Source organism: Pseudorasbora parva, chromosome 9, assembly GCF_024679245.1.
Source record: "Pseudorasbora parva isolate DD20220531a chromosome 9, ASM2467924v1, whole genome shotgun sequence".
NCBI classification, from domain to species: domain Eukaryota; kingdom Metazoa; phylum Chordata; class Actinopteri; order Cypriniformes; family Gobionidae; genus Pseudorasbora; species Pseudorasbora parva.
Genome location: NC_090180.1, coordinates 49,146,267 through 49,160,721, shown reverse-complemented (window position 1 = coordinate 49,160,721; position 14,455 = coordinate 49,146,267). Strand labels below are relative to the sequence as shown.

The following is a 14,455-nucleotide window of genomic DNA, read 5'->3' as shown; positions in this document are numbered from 1 at the left end:
TTCATAGGGAATTTATCAACATGAGCCACGGAATCAGAGGGAACATTTTCTTTCTAGCCCTTACAGTTCAAATGTTATTCGCATAAACGTGAGTTCATGTTTGGACAGCAGGTGGCGCTAGCGGGATTGAGTTAGAGACTCCAAAATGGGTGTAGTTGGCGTTCAGCCCGTCCTCAATCCGTGTACCAAATTTTATAATTTTTTACTACACGGTTCCATAGACTCAAGAGCGGAAGAAGAAGAAGACGAACACCAACAATTACAATAAAACCTTCCGCACTTGACCCCAAATATCTGCCAATGGAGTCAGACGAATCAACTTTATTCAAAGAGGAAACGATTATTTTCCTGACTCCATTGGCAGATATCTGTCATGTTTGTGCGGCGTCAGTGTGTTATTAAGCCTGTAAGTCGATGCAATTTTTTTTTAATGATGGTAAATGACGTCAGGGGATTGATTGACTTGAGCCACGGAATCAGAGGGGAAAAAAAATTCTAGCCCTTACAGTTCAAAAGTTATTCGCATAAACGTGAGTTCATGTTTGGACAGCAGTTGGCGCTAGCGGGATTGAGTTAGAGACTCCAAAATGGGTGTAGTTGGCGTTCAGCCCGTCCTCTATCCGTGTACCAAATTTCATAACTTTTTACTACACGGTTCCATAGACTCAAGAGCGGAAGAAGAAGAAGACGAACACCAACAATTACAATAAAACCATCAGTGATTAACCCCTATATATCTGCCAATGGAGTCAGAATCATGAGCAATGGATGCCATATTTGTGCACGTCTGCGTGCGTCAGGCCTGTAAGTCGATCTGCCGCGCCTTGGCTTCCCCTCAGCCAGAGGAAAGATTGCGTTTTAGATAATTCATTGTAATGGGCTCGAATAACAATGTCAAATCCAATTCAGCCGTCCCTATTGTTGCCTAGATCAGATGTGCTGCTACCACCCGAGGTTATCATCCCGTCTCGCCAGAGCTTTTAAGAGCCACAAAGTGATTCCTGCACAATAGATGCTGGAGCTCAAGTGTTCACCCGATTCTACAAGGACCGAGCTGACCAGGACTGCGCTTCCCAAAAGCATAGATGGTCTCTGCGATGCTTTTGGGAAATGCCGTCCAGTTCAGTCACTAGAAGAGCTTTCCTCCTCATCATCACAGAAAACTGAGCTTCTGCCTCGTTCTCCAGCTCGCACATCTAAACGCTTCCATCAGGACACTTTACTCACGGCAGAAAAATGCTCTTCTTACTCAGTATTTTTGTCTTGTTTGTAGTCTGAACATCTAAAAATTCTTAAAACATTTCTTACTTACTAGATGACCCAAAGTAATTGTCTTGTTTTGGGCAAAAAATAACTCAAAATGAAGAGAGTTTTTGCTTAAAATAAGATAAATAATCTGCCAATGGGGTGAGAGAAATAATCTTAATTCAAACAGAAAACAAGATTATTTGTTTATTTTAATCAAAAACTCTCTTCATTTTAAGTTATTTTCTCCCAAAACAAGACCATAATTTTTAATTGTCTAGTAAATGTTTCTTAATGTAAGTATTTTTAGATATTTTGACTAGAAACGAGACACTAATACTGAGTAAGAAGAGCTTTTTTGCAGTGTGAAGAGAAACAACTGGAGATATTACGGCTTGTTTACTGGAAAGATCTCTGCCAAAGGAATCAGAAATATCATCTTGCTTTCCTTTTGAATTGAGTGTGTTTTTCTGAATCCATCGGCAGATATTTGTTCTTGTTTTAATCATAAGCTCACTTCATTTTCCTCATTATTTGGCTTCAGTCATTTTGCATTTAGAGTGTTTGGATATTTGTGCTGGAAGACACGAGAGAACCTCAGAGGAACGCGATCCGCGATCCGTTGTGCGGTGTAATAACTCGAGCTGTTTTCAGGCATGATGTGTTTTCTGTGCATGTTTCTGCTGTTGCATGACGAGCGTCTCGTGAATGCATGATCTCACTAACCCGCATTAACAGCCTCTGAATAACTGTGGATTTTAAATGTGTCCAATTCTGGGTGTCCTCTGGTCCGTGCTTGAATTCACAGTTGCACATTTTACCGTAGACCCGATCTGACCGGAGAACCGCGAGCTGATGCAGTTGTAACTTTATTCAGGTGGATTTCTTCCTCTTTGCTGAAGTTGTAGATTTTAGAGCTTGATCCCTTGTGTTGAATCCCCATAAGCCCCGGCATCCCAGAAAGCTTTGCTCAGACACGGATCTGCTTTAGTCTTTACAGCAGCAGAAACAAGAACCTGGGCTTCAGACGCGCGTTTCTCAGCAAAAGAACTTCTCTGATCGATATTAACTTAAACTCTGAGATTTATTAGAGCTCTTTGTTACTGTATCGTTCACCCAGAGATGATCGATCTGTCATCATCATTCACTCGCCCGTTCTTCTGTGGGAAACCTCTCAAAATAACATCTTCTGTTATGACAGATTGATCATTTTCGGGTGAACTGTCTCTTTAAGATGAATGCAGGAATGCATAGCAACTCTCTCTCCCTCTCTCTCTCTCCCTCTCTCTCTCCCTCTCTCTCTCTCTCACTCTCTCTCTCTCTCTCTCTCTCTCTCTCTCTCTCTCTCTCTCTCTCTCTCTCCTCTCTCTCTCTCTCTCTCTCTCTCTCTCTCTCTCTCTCTCTCTCTCTCTCTCTCTCTCTCTCTCTCTCTCTCTCTCTCTCTCTCTCTCTCTCTCGAGCTTCATGGCTTTTTGATTCACCGTGTTTTTAATCTGGCGATGACCTGCCGATTTCACGACACCTCTAAGAATTCAGAAAGCTGTAGTTCTCATTGTGTCTCTCTTTCTTTTATCTCTCTAACACACACACTCTCTCTCTCTCTCTCTCTCTCTCTCTCTCTCTCTTTCGCTCTCTCTCTCTTCATCTCTGTTTCTGGATGCGGGTTGGCAGCGTTCCACATTAACTGACTGGATTAGCATAACTTCCATCGTTTCTCACATTTGCTTGCTGTCTCTTTTATTTATTTATTTCCTCAGTCAGATGTAGATTTTCCAGGAGTAAATGCAGTATTTCCCACCGGAACGCCAGTTTCTGCTGCAGAAGAATCTGATTTGTCCTAGAATGTAGCGCCGCGCACACACAAAACACTCACATAAACACACAAAACACTCTCTCTCACACACACACACACACACACACACACACACACACACACACACACACACACATGTTGGTCTATGTGGTTTACAGGGACTCTCCATAGGCGTAATGGTTTTTATACTGTACAAACCGTATTTTCTATCCCCTTACACTGCCCCTAAACCTACCCATCACACACACACACAAACACTGCCCCTAAACCTACCCAACACACACACACACACACACACACACACACACACACACACACTGCCCCTAAACCTACCCATCACAGGAAACATTCTGCATTTTTACTTTCTCAAAAAAACATCATTTAGTATGTTTTTAAGGCCATTTGAATTATGAGGACATTTGATATGTCCTCATAAACCACATAAACAGGCTCACACACACACAAACACACACACACACACACACACACACACACACACACACACACACACACATACACACACACACACACACACACTCATTTGTTTTTGTGGAATGTGGGGACATTACATTGGCATAATGGTTTTTATACTGTACAAACCGTATTTTCTATCCCCTACGCTGCCCCTGCCCCTAAACCTACCCAACACACACACACACACACACACACACACACACACACACACACACACACACACACACACACACACACACACACACACACTGCCCCTAAACCTACCCATCACAGGAAATATTCTGCATTTTTACTTTCTCATAAAAACTCCTCCTGTGTGATTTATAAGCATTTTGTAAAGTGGAGACATGGGTAATGTCCTCATATTTCACCCTCTCCTTGTAATACCCGTGTCCTGATATTTCACAAAAACAAGCACACACACACACACACACACACACACACACACACACACACACACACACACACACACACACACACACTAGGTCAGTGCGTCTCCACTGGTGGGTCACAGACAGCAGAAAACACAAGGACAGATAACAATATATTTTAATCTGCAGCAAAACCAGTTGAGAAGCACTGGACCAGATTCAGTCCATCTGGCCTGTCACCAGTTAACATGTTGACCTGTAATGTTTCACCCTGTTGGTGTGTGCTGAACACATGCTGTGTGTGTTGGCCGTGGTTTCCCGTTGGTTTGTGGCGTGTTCAGGCATGCATGCGACCAATCCGGCTCTGGATGAAACCAGCCCGAATCGAACACCGCCATCAGTCGATATCTGCAGATATTGATCCCAGAGCTGGAAAAGGCTTCAGTGGTCCCTGAGGGCAGCACAATCTCATTTGGGTTTCTAAAGGCTTATGAGAAACTGAGGGGGCTCGTCCGGGAAGTAAAGCTCAGAGCGGGTTTTTAATAAATATTCATCATTACAGTTCCTCTGCCTCCCAGCTGAGCTCAGAATGAGAAGACATTCCTCTTCTCGCTGAAACTTCTGTGAACTGAGAGACATGCCTGTAGAAAGGGCGCATTAGTCAGTTTGTAAGAAAACACGGCTCTGACCTTTAGCTTGAATTCAGGTTTTCTCCAGCTCCTTAACACATTATTATTCCGTTCCATCTGCTAGTCAGCACTTATATTTAGCAACTTGTCCTTTTAGCTGAACTGATGCATTGCCAGCTTGAATATGAAGCTCTCACCAGAACGTCCATTTGCTGTCATTGTCACCTGGTTGTGCTTTGTTTCCTTCTCTCTCTGCTCCAGTCCGCCGCGTTCCTCCTCGCTTCACCATTCCTCCGACCAGCCACGAGATCATGCCCGGCGGGAGTGTGAACATCACCTGCGTGGCCGTCGGCTCTCCAATGCCGTATGTCAAGTGGATGCTGAATTCGGAGGACCTGACCCCTGAGGACGAGATGCCTGTGGGAAGGAACGTCCTCGAGCTGAATGGTGTGCGAGAGTCGGCCAACTACACCTGTGTCGCCATGAGCAGCCTGGGCATCATTGAGTCCGTGGCGCAAGTTATTGTGAAGTGTAAGAGTCTTTTTTTACAGCCAAATCCTGTTGTTGAACGTGTATGTATTCTAGAAAGAGCTTTCAGAGTTTAGAGAATGATGTTAGGTCTATGGAAAGAGTATCTAATGTTGTTGAGTCTAATGAAGTAAGGGATGTATCTAGGGATGTAAGGGATGTTAGTTCACCCAAAAATAAAAATCATGTCATAACTCCTCACCCTAATGTCGCTCCACACCCGTAAGACCTCCGTTCATCTTCAGACAGTTTAAGATATTTTATATTTAGTCTGAGAGCTTTCTGTCCCTCTGTTGGAAATGTATGCACACTATACTGTCCATGTCCAGAAAGGGAATAAAACATCATCAAAGTAGTCCATATGAGACATCAGTGGGTTAGTAAACATTTTTGAAGCATCGAAAATACATTTTTGTCCAAAAATAACAAAAACTTTATTCAGCATTTTTCAATAAAAATTAAGAAAATATTAGAAAAGTGGAAATAAAGCATCTAACATGTTTATCAGTTAGGGCTTTGTAAAAAGACATGTGCTGAATTAGAGACAATAAAAGTGAGTGGGTCCAATTTCATGGGTCGTAAAAAGTGATTCAACACACACACAGTGGTTCCTTTGAACAATGGAGTTGTCCTCTCTCTCTCTCTCTCTCTCTCTCTCTCTCTCTCTCTCTTTCTCTCTCTCTCTCTCTCTCTCTCTCTCGCTCTCTCGCGCTCTCTCGCTCTCACTCTCTCTCTCTCTCTCTTTCTCTCTCTCTTTCTCTCTCTCTCTCTCTCTCTCTCTCTCTCTCTCTCTCTCTCTCTCTCTCTCTCTCTCTCGCTCTCGCTCTCGCTCTTGCTCTTGCTCTCCCTCTCCCTCTCAGCTTTACCCAGATCTCCAGGTACCCCTATCGTCACAGAGACGACCCCCACCAGCGTCACCATCACCTGGGACTCAGGTAACCCCGATCCGGTTTCCTATTACATCATCCAGTACCGTGCCAAATCACCGGACAGCAAGTTTGAGACGGTGGACTCCATCACCACGACCCGCTACAGCATCGGCGGGCTTTACCCCAACACTGAGTACGAGATCCGCGTCTCCGCCGTTAATACCATCGGCCAGGGTCCGCCTAGCAACAAGGTGGAAGCTCGAACCGGAGAGCAAGCGCCCGCCAGCCCTCCGCGGAACATCCAGGCCCGGATCATATCCCAGAACGCGGTGATGGTGCGCTGGGACGAGCCCGAGGAGCCCAATGGCCTGATCAAGGGCTATCGAGTCTACTACACTATGGACCCTTCACAGCCCATGAGCAACTGGCAGATCCACAACGTTCAGGACAGCATGATCACGACCATCCACAGCCTGGTGCCGTCCGAAACCTACACAATCCGCGTGCTAGCCTTCACATCCGTGGGGGATGGACCCTTCTCCGACCCCGTTCATGTCAAAGTCAGGCCTGGAGGTGAGTCGTAGAGAAACACGTGTTTGAGTCCCAGGAAATCGACCCTAAGTCAGTTATGTTTTAAGGTGGGAAATCAAAATATAATAGATAGCGTGGAGCTCTTAAAAGGGCCGCACTTTATTCCTACTCGTTACAGCTTCTTGCAGGTATGGTCTGGTACTGGTGCGCTGTTCATATGAACTGTGCCCCGTTCTAAACTTAACTGCCAATGTGAAAACTCCCTTCATTTATATTCTTATTTGGGGCGGCAGTGGCTCAGTGGTTCATGTAGGTTGTCTACAAACCAGAAGGTTGGTGGTTCAATCCCCAGTTCCACCTGACCAAGTGTCCATGAGCAAGACACCTAACCCCAGCTGCTCCCGACGAGCTGGATGGCGCCTTACATGGCTGACATTGCCGTCGGTGTATGAATGGGTGAATGTGAGGCAAAAATGTAAAGCGCTTTGGATAAAAGGGCTATATAAATGCAGTCCATCTTAAAATGAGTGAAATCACTCCTTATTCAGAAACTTTAAGCTTATGCTTAAGAGACATGAACAAGTTCTATGAAAAACATCTATGACCTTTGATACGTGTCTTGTCTTCATGCTGGGAGTATGGTTTAACTAATAATAAAACGTACATTTGCATAAAGCATGCATATTTTTCCATACCCATGTTGATTAGAGTATTAAAAACTTGAAACATATTTATGTAAGATACATTTACAACTGATAAAAATGTGCAATTAAGTTGTGAATAATCGTGAGTTCACTCATCACAATCATGTGATTATTCACGAGTTAACTCACGACGTTCATGTGATTAACACTGCACTAACCCATTACATTCATGTGATTAATCGCGAGTTAACTCATGACAAGCAAGCGATTAATCGCGAGTTAACTCATCACAATCATGTGACTAATCGCGAGGTAACTCATGACATCCATATGATTAATCGCGAGTTAACTCACGGCATTCATGCGATTAATCGCGAGTTAACTCATCGCAATCATGCGATTAATCGCGAGTTAACTCATCACAATCATGCGTTTTTTTTTCACGAGTTAACTCATGACATTCCTGTGATTAATCACGAGTTAACCCATTACAGGCATGTGATTAATCCCAAGTTAACTCATGACAAGCATGTGATTAATCACGAGTTAACTCATGGCAACCACGTGATTAATCGCGAGTTAACCCATTATAGTCATGTGATTAATCGCGAGTTAACTCACGACAAGCATGTGATTAATCGCAAGTTAACTCATAACAATCATGCGATTAATCTCGATTAAATATTTTCAGCAATTGACCGCCCTAGTTTTAAGTGAGCGTAAACATTTGAGAAAGAAAACGTGTGTAACGGTGTATTGGATCTGTGCGTCCGCAGCCGAATTATGAGATAATATAAAAAATATCTAAAAGGTAGTTTTTCCCAATAGTATTGATGTCTAAATTGTGGCCAGTGAAAATGCTGAAAACCACTAGCCACAGTTAATATCAAGCCCTGAAATCAACCATATCACCAGCGGAACATTCCTGCACTGTTCCTATACATTTACATTTAATCATTTAGCAGACGCTTTTATCCAAAGCGACTTACAAAAAAGGGGAGAGTAATAGAAGCAACGGAACAGACAAGGCCAAAAACCTGTAAGAGCTGTAAGAAATCTCAATTAATTAGCACAATACACAACAATTTTTTTTTTTTTTTTTTTAAAGACAGACATCTACAACAAAAACTCACGTCCGCAAAGTGCCGAACACTGGATTTTGATAGCTAAGATAGCTACAAACCATTAGGACTAAGGCTGTTGCCACAGCTGTTGTCGTTAATGCAGATTCAGTGGCCCAATGGGTTGGTTTTGTATTCTAGCTAAACGCGCAGCAATAGCCATCTACAACAAAAACTCACGTACGCAATATACAGAACACTGGATTCTGATAGTTATGATAACTATGTAACATACCCGCCTGAAGGCACAAATCCGGATGAGAGACGTAGATATGATCCAGGAGTGTGCGCTTTTGGTCGTTGCTGTGGTGATCAGTAAGTGCTATTCTGTATTGGTCAAGTGCAATTGGAAAAGATGTGTCTTAAGATGTTTTTTAAGAATGGCTACAGACTCGGCAGCACGAATTGAGATCGGCAGGTCATTCCACCAGGTGGGAACGGTCCAGGAAAATGTCCGTGAGAGCGATTTCATGCCTCTTTGGGATGGAACCACGAGGCGCCGCTCGCTCGCAGAACGCAAGCTTCTGGAGGGTGTGTAAGTCTGAGCAAGTGAATTTAGGTATAATGGTGCAGAACCAGTGGTTGTTTTGTAGGCGATAACTAGTGCCTTGAATTTGATGCGAGCAGCCATTGGCAACCAGTGCAGTTTGATGAAGAGAGGCGTAACATGCGCTCTCTTCGGCTCATTAAAGACCACTCTCACCGCTGCATTCTGGATCAGCTGCAAGGGTTTGATAGTGCATGCTGGAAGCCCAGCCAGAAGAGCATTACAATAATCCAGTCTGGAGAGAACAAGAGCTTGAACCAGGAGTTGTGCAGCCTGTTCTGATAGGAAGGGTCTAATCTTTCTAATGTTGTATAAAGCAAATCTGCAGGACCGGGCTGTTGCAGTAATGTGGTCAGTGAAGTTTAACTGGTCATCAATCACAACTCCAAGGTTTCTTGCTGTCCTTGAGTTATGGTCGATGAACCAAGCTGAATGGAGAAATTTTGATGAAGTGCTGGGTTGGTTGAGAAAACAAGTAATTCTGTCTTTGCAAGATTGAGTTTAAGATGATGCTCTTTCATCCAGTCAGAAATGTCTGTCAGACAGGCAGCGATACGAACACTGACTGTAGGATCATCTGGTTGAAATGAGAAGTAGAGTTGAGTGTCATCCGCATAGCAGTGATAGGAGAAGCCGTGTTTCTGAATGACAGAACCTAATGATGACATGTAGATGGAGAAGAGAAGTGGTCCAAGGACTGAGCCCTGTGGAACCCCAGTAGCTAGATTATGAGACTTAGACACTTCACCTCTCCATGACACCCTGTAGGACCTACCAGAGAGGTAAGACCTGAACCACTGGAGAGCAGATCCTGAGATCCCCGTCCTCTTAAGTGTTGACAGGAGGATCTGGTGGTTAACTGTGTCAAAAGCAGCAGACAGATCCAGCAGAATGAGCACTGAGGATTTGGAAACTGCTTTTGCCAGTTTCAGTGCCTCAGTTACCGAGAGCAAGGCAGTCTCAGTCGAATGGCCGCTTTTGAAGCCGGATTGGTTGTTGTCTAGGAGGTTGTCCCGTTCAAGAAACATAGAGAGTTGATTGAACACAACTCGCTCAAGGGTCTTTGCAATGAAAGGCAGAAGGGATACCGGTCGGTAGTTTTCTAAAAGTGCTGGATTCAGAGAGGGTTTCTTAAGCAGTGGGGTTACCCGAGCCTGCTTAAATGCTGTGGGAAAGGTGCCCGTGTGAAGAGAAGTGTTGACAATGTGAGTGAGTGCAGGAGTGATTGAAGAAGAAATAGCCTGAAGGAGGTGAGTGGGAATAGGATCAAGTGGACAGGTAGTAGGGTGATTGGAAAGGATGAGTTTAGAAATATCAGCCTCGGAGAGTGGAGAGAAGGATGGAAGCGTGTTCGTGTTAGTTGTTGAGATGTGCGTGTCAGTTAGTGATGAGGAGAACTGTTTGCTAATGAGAGCTGTTTTGTTGGTGAAAAATGATGCAAAGTCATCAGCTGTAAGCGTTGATGAAGGAGGGGGAGGAGGTGGACAAAGGAGAGAGGAGAATGTTTTAAAGAGTTGGCGAGAGTCAGAGCAATTGTTGATTTTGTTGTGGTAGTATGTTGTTTTAGCAGTGGAGACATTTGTAGAGAAAGAAGAGAGAAGAGACTGATAAAAGGCAAGGTCAGTATAGTTTTTAGATTTCCGCCATTTCCTCTCTGCCGCCCTGAGTCCAGAGCGATGTTCACGGAGAACATCAGACAGCCAGGGGGCAGATGGGGTGGGGCGGGCTGGTCTGGATGAAAGGGGGCAAAAACTGTCTAAGGAGGATGTTAGAGTGGAGCAAAGAGTGTCGGTAGCACTGTTAGTGTCCAGTGCTGAGAACTGAGCAGGTGGAGGGAGTGAAGATGAAACCATAGTGGATAGGCAAGAGGGAGAGAGTGAGCGTAGATTACGCCGAAAGGTAATCTGTGTAGGTGTACGTTTTGTATCAGGAGTCAGTATGAGGTTAAGAGTGATGAGAAAGTGGTCTGAGGTGTGTAATGGAGTAACTAAAGTGTTGTCCGTGGAGCAGTTGCGTGTGTAGACAAGGTCTAATTGGTTACCTGATCTGTGAGTAGCCGTAGTAGATACTAACTTAAGGTCAAATGAAGTCAGTAGAGTGCTGAAGTCTGCAGCTAGGTGTTTATCAAGATGGATGTTGAAGTCGCCAAGCAGAATCAGTGGAGTGCCATCCTCAGGGAAGCTAGTAAGTAACACATCCAACTCCTCCACAAAGTTACCGAGGTGACCTGGAGGACGATAGACCACTACCACATGGATTTTAACAGGGTGAGTAATAGTGATTGAGTGCGATTCAAATGAACTGGCCGGTAGAGACGGTAATGGATCAAATTTCCAATCATTTGAGATAAGCAAACCAGTACCCCCACCCCTCCCAATAGGCCGAGGAGTGTGTGAAAAAGTATAATTGCTTGAGAGTGCTGCAGGAGTGGCAGTGTCCTCTGGTTTGATCCAGGTCTCAGTTAGGGCCATGAGGCTGAGCTGAGAATGAGTCCCAATAGATGAAATAAAGTCTGCTTTGTTTACAGCCGACTGGCAATTCCAGAGACCAATTGGAATAAAGAGTAAAGTAGCAGAGGATGTTAGGATATAGCGCAAATTATTAGGATTACGGCGTCTCGTGCGTACGGAGCGTGATTTACGAGTGCTAGTAGTTATAGTTGAGATTTGAAAGCACATGGTGAAAAGGCCAGATAGGAATTAGAGCCGAACACAAATAATGAAAAGGAAGATGATACTCAAGTGCCTTGCCGGGGTCCTTGCTCCGCTTCCGCTGCCGCGGACTATCACGCTATTTATACTCACTTGAGTATCGTTATTGAAAGCAGCTGGGAACGCCCCCAACAAACTCGCTTCCCAACGTGGCACTGACCAAACAAATGCTAACTCAACAAATGCTATCTCCCACACACACCGAGAGAATATACCAAAACTAATAATACACACCTCAGCACTACACAGACACACTTATCCAACAACAAATTAACAAACAATCAAATGAGAAAAGTTACAAACACTTACAGAGTAGTTGTCTATCAGTCAATTGAATTGCTCCTCTATAGTGACGCTCCATCATCGGGTCCCTTATTTCCAAACCTAATGTGCTTCTGTTCTTTTGTTGTAGTTCCAGGACAGCCGGGGAAGTTCCAGGTGGGTAAAGTGACCGACACCAGTGTGGAGTTGACCTGGGATCCTGCGTACTCCAAAGAGCCTGTGAAAGCCTACGAACTCATCTACAAATCTCCAGCGCTCGGCGTTCAGGTGAAAATCCGGACATTCATGCCAGTGATGGAATAATGGGAAACCTGCTCTCATTGGAAAATCGTACCTGTGGCAACATTTTTGCAAACCACAAAATACCAATAGGTTTATATCACTGCAGTTTCCAACGGAAATGAACACTAGAGGCTTTTTTTATGAACACTTTTTTTTTTTGATTTGTAAACGAATACATTTTGGAGTTTGCGTCACTTAACCAGCGCCGTATGTTCGGATTTTCTGACACACCAAAGCTCGATAGCTCAGCTGGTACATTGTGGTTTGCAAAAACGTTGCCACAGGTACGTTGTTCCCACTTTTTATTAGTTGGCCTTAAGTACTATGTGCTTACATCAAAAAATAAGTACAATGTACTTACTATGTTCAAATTGTATTACAAAGCACTTTTGCTGATGGGATACGGGTAGAGTTAGGGACACGTGTGTGTGTGTGTGTGTGTGTGTGTGTGTGTGTGTGTGTGTGTGTGTGTGTGTGTGTGTGTGTGTGTGTGTGTGTGTGTGTGTGTGTGTGTGTTTAAGGATAGGGTTAGGTGTAAGGGAAGTGCCAAATGTGTAATTACAAATGTAACTACAGAAATTAATTACAGATGTAATTACATGCAGGTATTTTTTAAGTGTAAGTACAGTGTAAAAACATGTATGTACACAATAAGTGCACTGTATCAAATGATTAATTCAAATGTTAGTACATAGTAGTAAAGGCCACCTAATATAAAGCGGGTCCGGTACGTTTGTCCAATGAGACTCGGCTGATAAGGGTGATGTTTTCCAAGGCATTGTGTTGAAAGAGTCTTTCTATGAAACAGGAGAAGAGGAACTTTGAGCCCAGGACGTCGTATGTGGTGGAGGGTCTGCGAGCCAACACTGAATACATCTTCTCTCTGGCGGCCGTGTCCAACAAAGGCATCGGAGCCTTCACCAACGAGGTCAACCAACGCACCGCGCAAGCAAGTATGTGTCCTTCAGTCCATCTCTAGAGGCTTTCCTGGTGGAAGCGGATCGAGCCACTCATGTTCTGGCTGATGCTGCGCTCACACCAAACGCCAATAGAGCGCCTGGAGCGAATGTTAAGCCAATGGAAAGGCGTGTTGACTCGCGTCTGGAGGTCCTGCGGCGCGGTGGACACGATTTCACCTCATTCACGCATCCAGTTCTTGCTAATTACGCTATTTGACGCGAATTGAGCATCTTGCGTTACGCGCAAGTAGCATCACTGCTAAACACGCTCCTCTTAGTATTAGTGTCTTGTTTCGAGTCCAAACATCTAAAAATTCTTAAAACAAGAAGTATTTACTAGACAAGCAAAAGTTATTGTCTTGTTTTGGGAAAAATAACTCGAAATGAAGAGTTTTAACACTGTGAAGCTGCTTTGAAACAATCGTCATTGTAAAAGTGCTATATAAATAAAGTTGATTGATTGAGTTTTTGCTTAAAATAAGATAAATAATCTGCCAATGGGGTGAGAGAAATAATCTTGTTTTCTGTTTGAATTAAGATTATTTCTCTCACCCCATTGGCAGATTATTGATCTTATTTTAAGCAAAAACTCTCTTCATTTTGAGGTGTTTTTCCCAGAACAAGACAATAACCTTTGCTTGTGTAGTAAATGCTTCTTGTTTTAATTTTTCTTCAGAGCACGCGTCTGTTTCGCTACAAACGCACCATTTATTTGCGCGTCCAATCCGCTTTATCCGCGCGAGTGGGGTCAAAAGCGTCCAACTAGACGTGAATTTGCCGCTCAGTTTGCGTTTGGTGTGAAGCCGTGAGAGCCAGTGGATGATTGGGTGAGCTACACCTGTGACTCCAGATCAGAGTATCGACGGCTCCTATTGGTCAGGATGGAAGGAGGCGGGGCTTGTGCAGAGGATGAGCCCCTGATTGGATGTTTAATCTGTGGTTTTACTTTCAGAGATGAACTAGTTGAGTAACGGCGGCCGGTGCGCACACACACACACACACACACACACACACACACACACACACACACTCGGAGCTGAAGAAGCACTCTAACCCAATCACTGCTGATGTTTCTGAATCTATAATTTACAGTCAGGAGGCGTTGAATATTCCTGAGCAGAGACACCTGGAGACCGAACCATTCTGTTTATTCATCCCTCTCTCCCTCTCTCCATCCATCCATTCGTCCATCCATCTTGTCTCTGTCGTTGATAAATGCATTGGTGTGTGTGTGTTTGTGTGTATATGTCCACGAGGTTATTAAAAACAAGCCAAAGCCACCAGCAGACTGGACGGGATTGTGTTTTTGATCAGCTTTACCTCTTTCTTCTCTTCCTCCTTCAGTTCAGCTCAAGTGAAGGAACTGTGTGTGTGTGTGTGTGTGTGTGTGTGTGTGTGTGTGTGTGTGTGTGTGTGTGTGTGTGTTGATGATCTCCTCAGGTCTACAGT

General features: G+C 44.1%; 1 protein-coding gene across 11 annotated transcripts in view; it reads left to right on the top strand.

Moving 5' to 3' along the window:
- Positions 1-14,455, top strand: part of ptprsb (protein tyrosine phosphatase receptor type Sb) — a 113,542-nt gene that overhangs the window by 57,360 nt on the left and 41,727 nt on the right. For all 11 annotated transcript variants that reach the window (XM_067452951.1, XM_067452953.1, XM_067452947.1 and 8 more), the window contains 4 exons: positions 4,794-5,063; positions 5,921-6,502; positions 11,896-12,032; positions 12,856-13,000. In XM_067452951.1, coding sequence (XP_067309052.1) covers positions 4,794-5,063; positions 5,921-6,502; positions 11,896-12,032; positions 12,856-13,000 — 1,134 coding nt within the window. The remainder of the gene's footprint in view (positions 1-4,793; positions 5,064-5,920; positions 6,503-11,895; positions 12,033-12,855; positions 13,001-14,455) is intronic.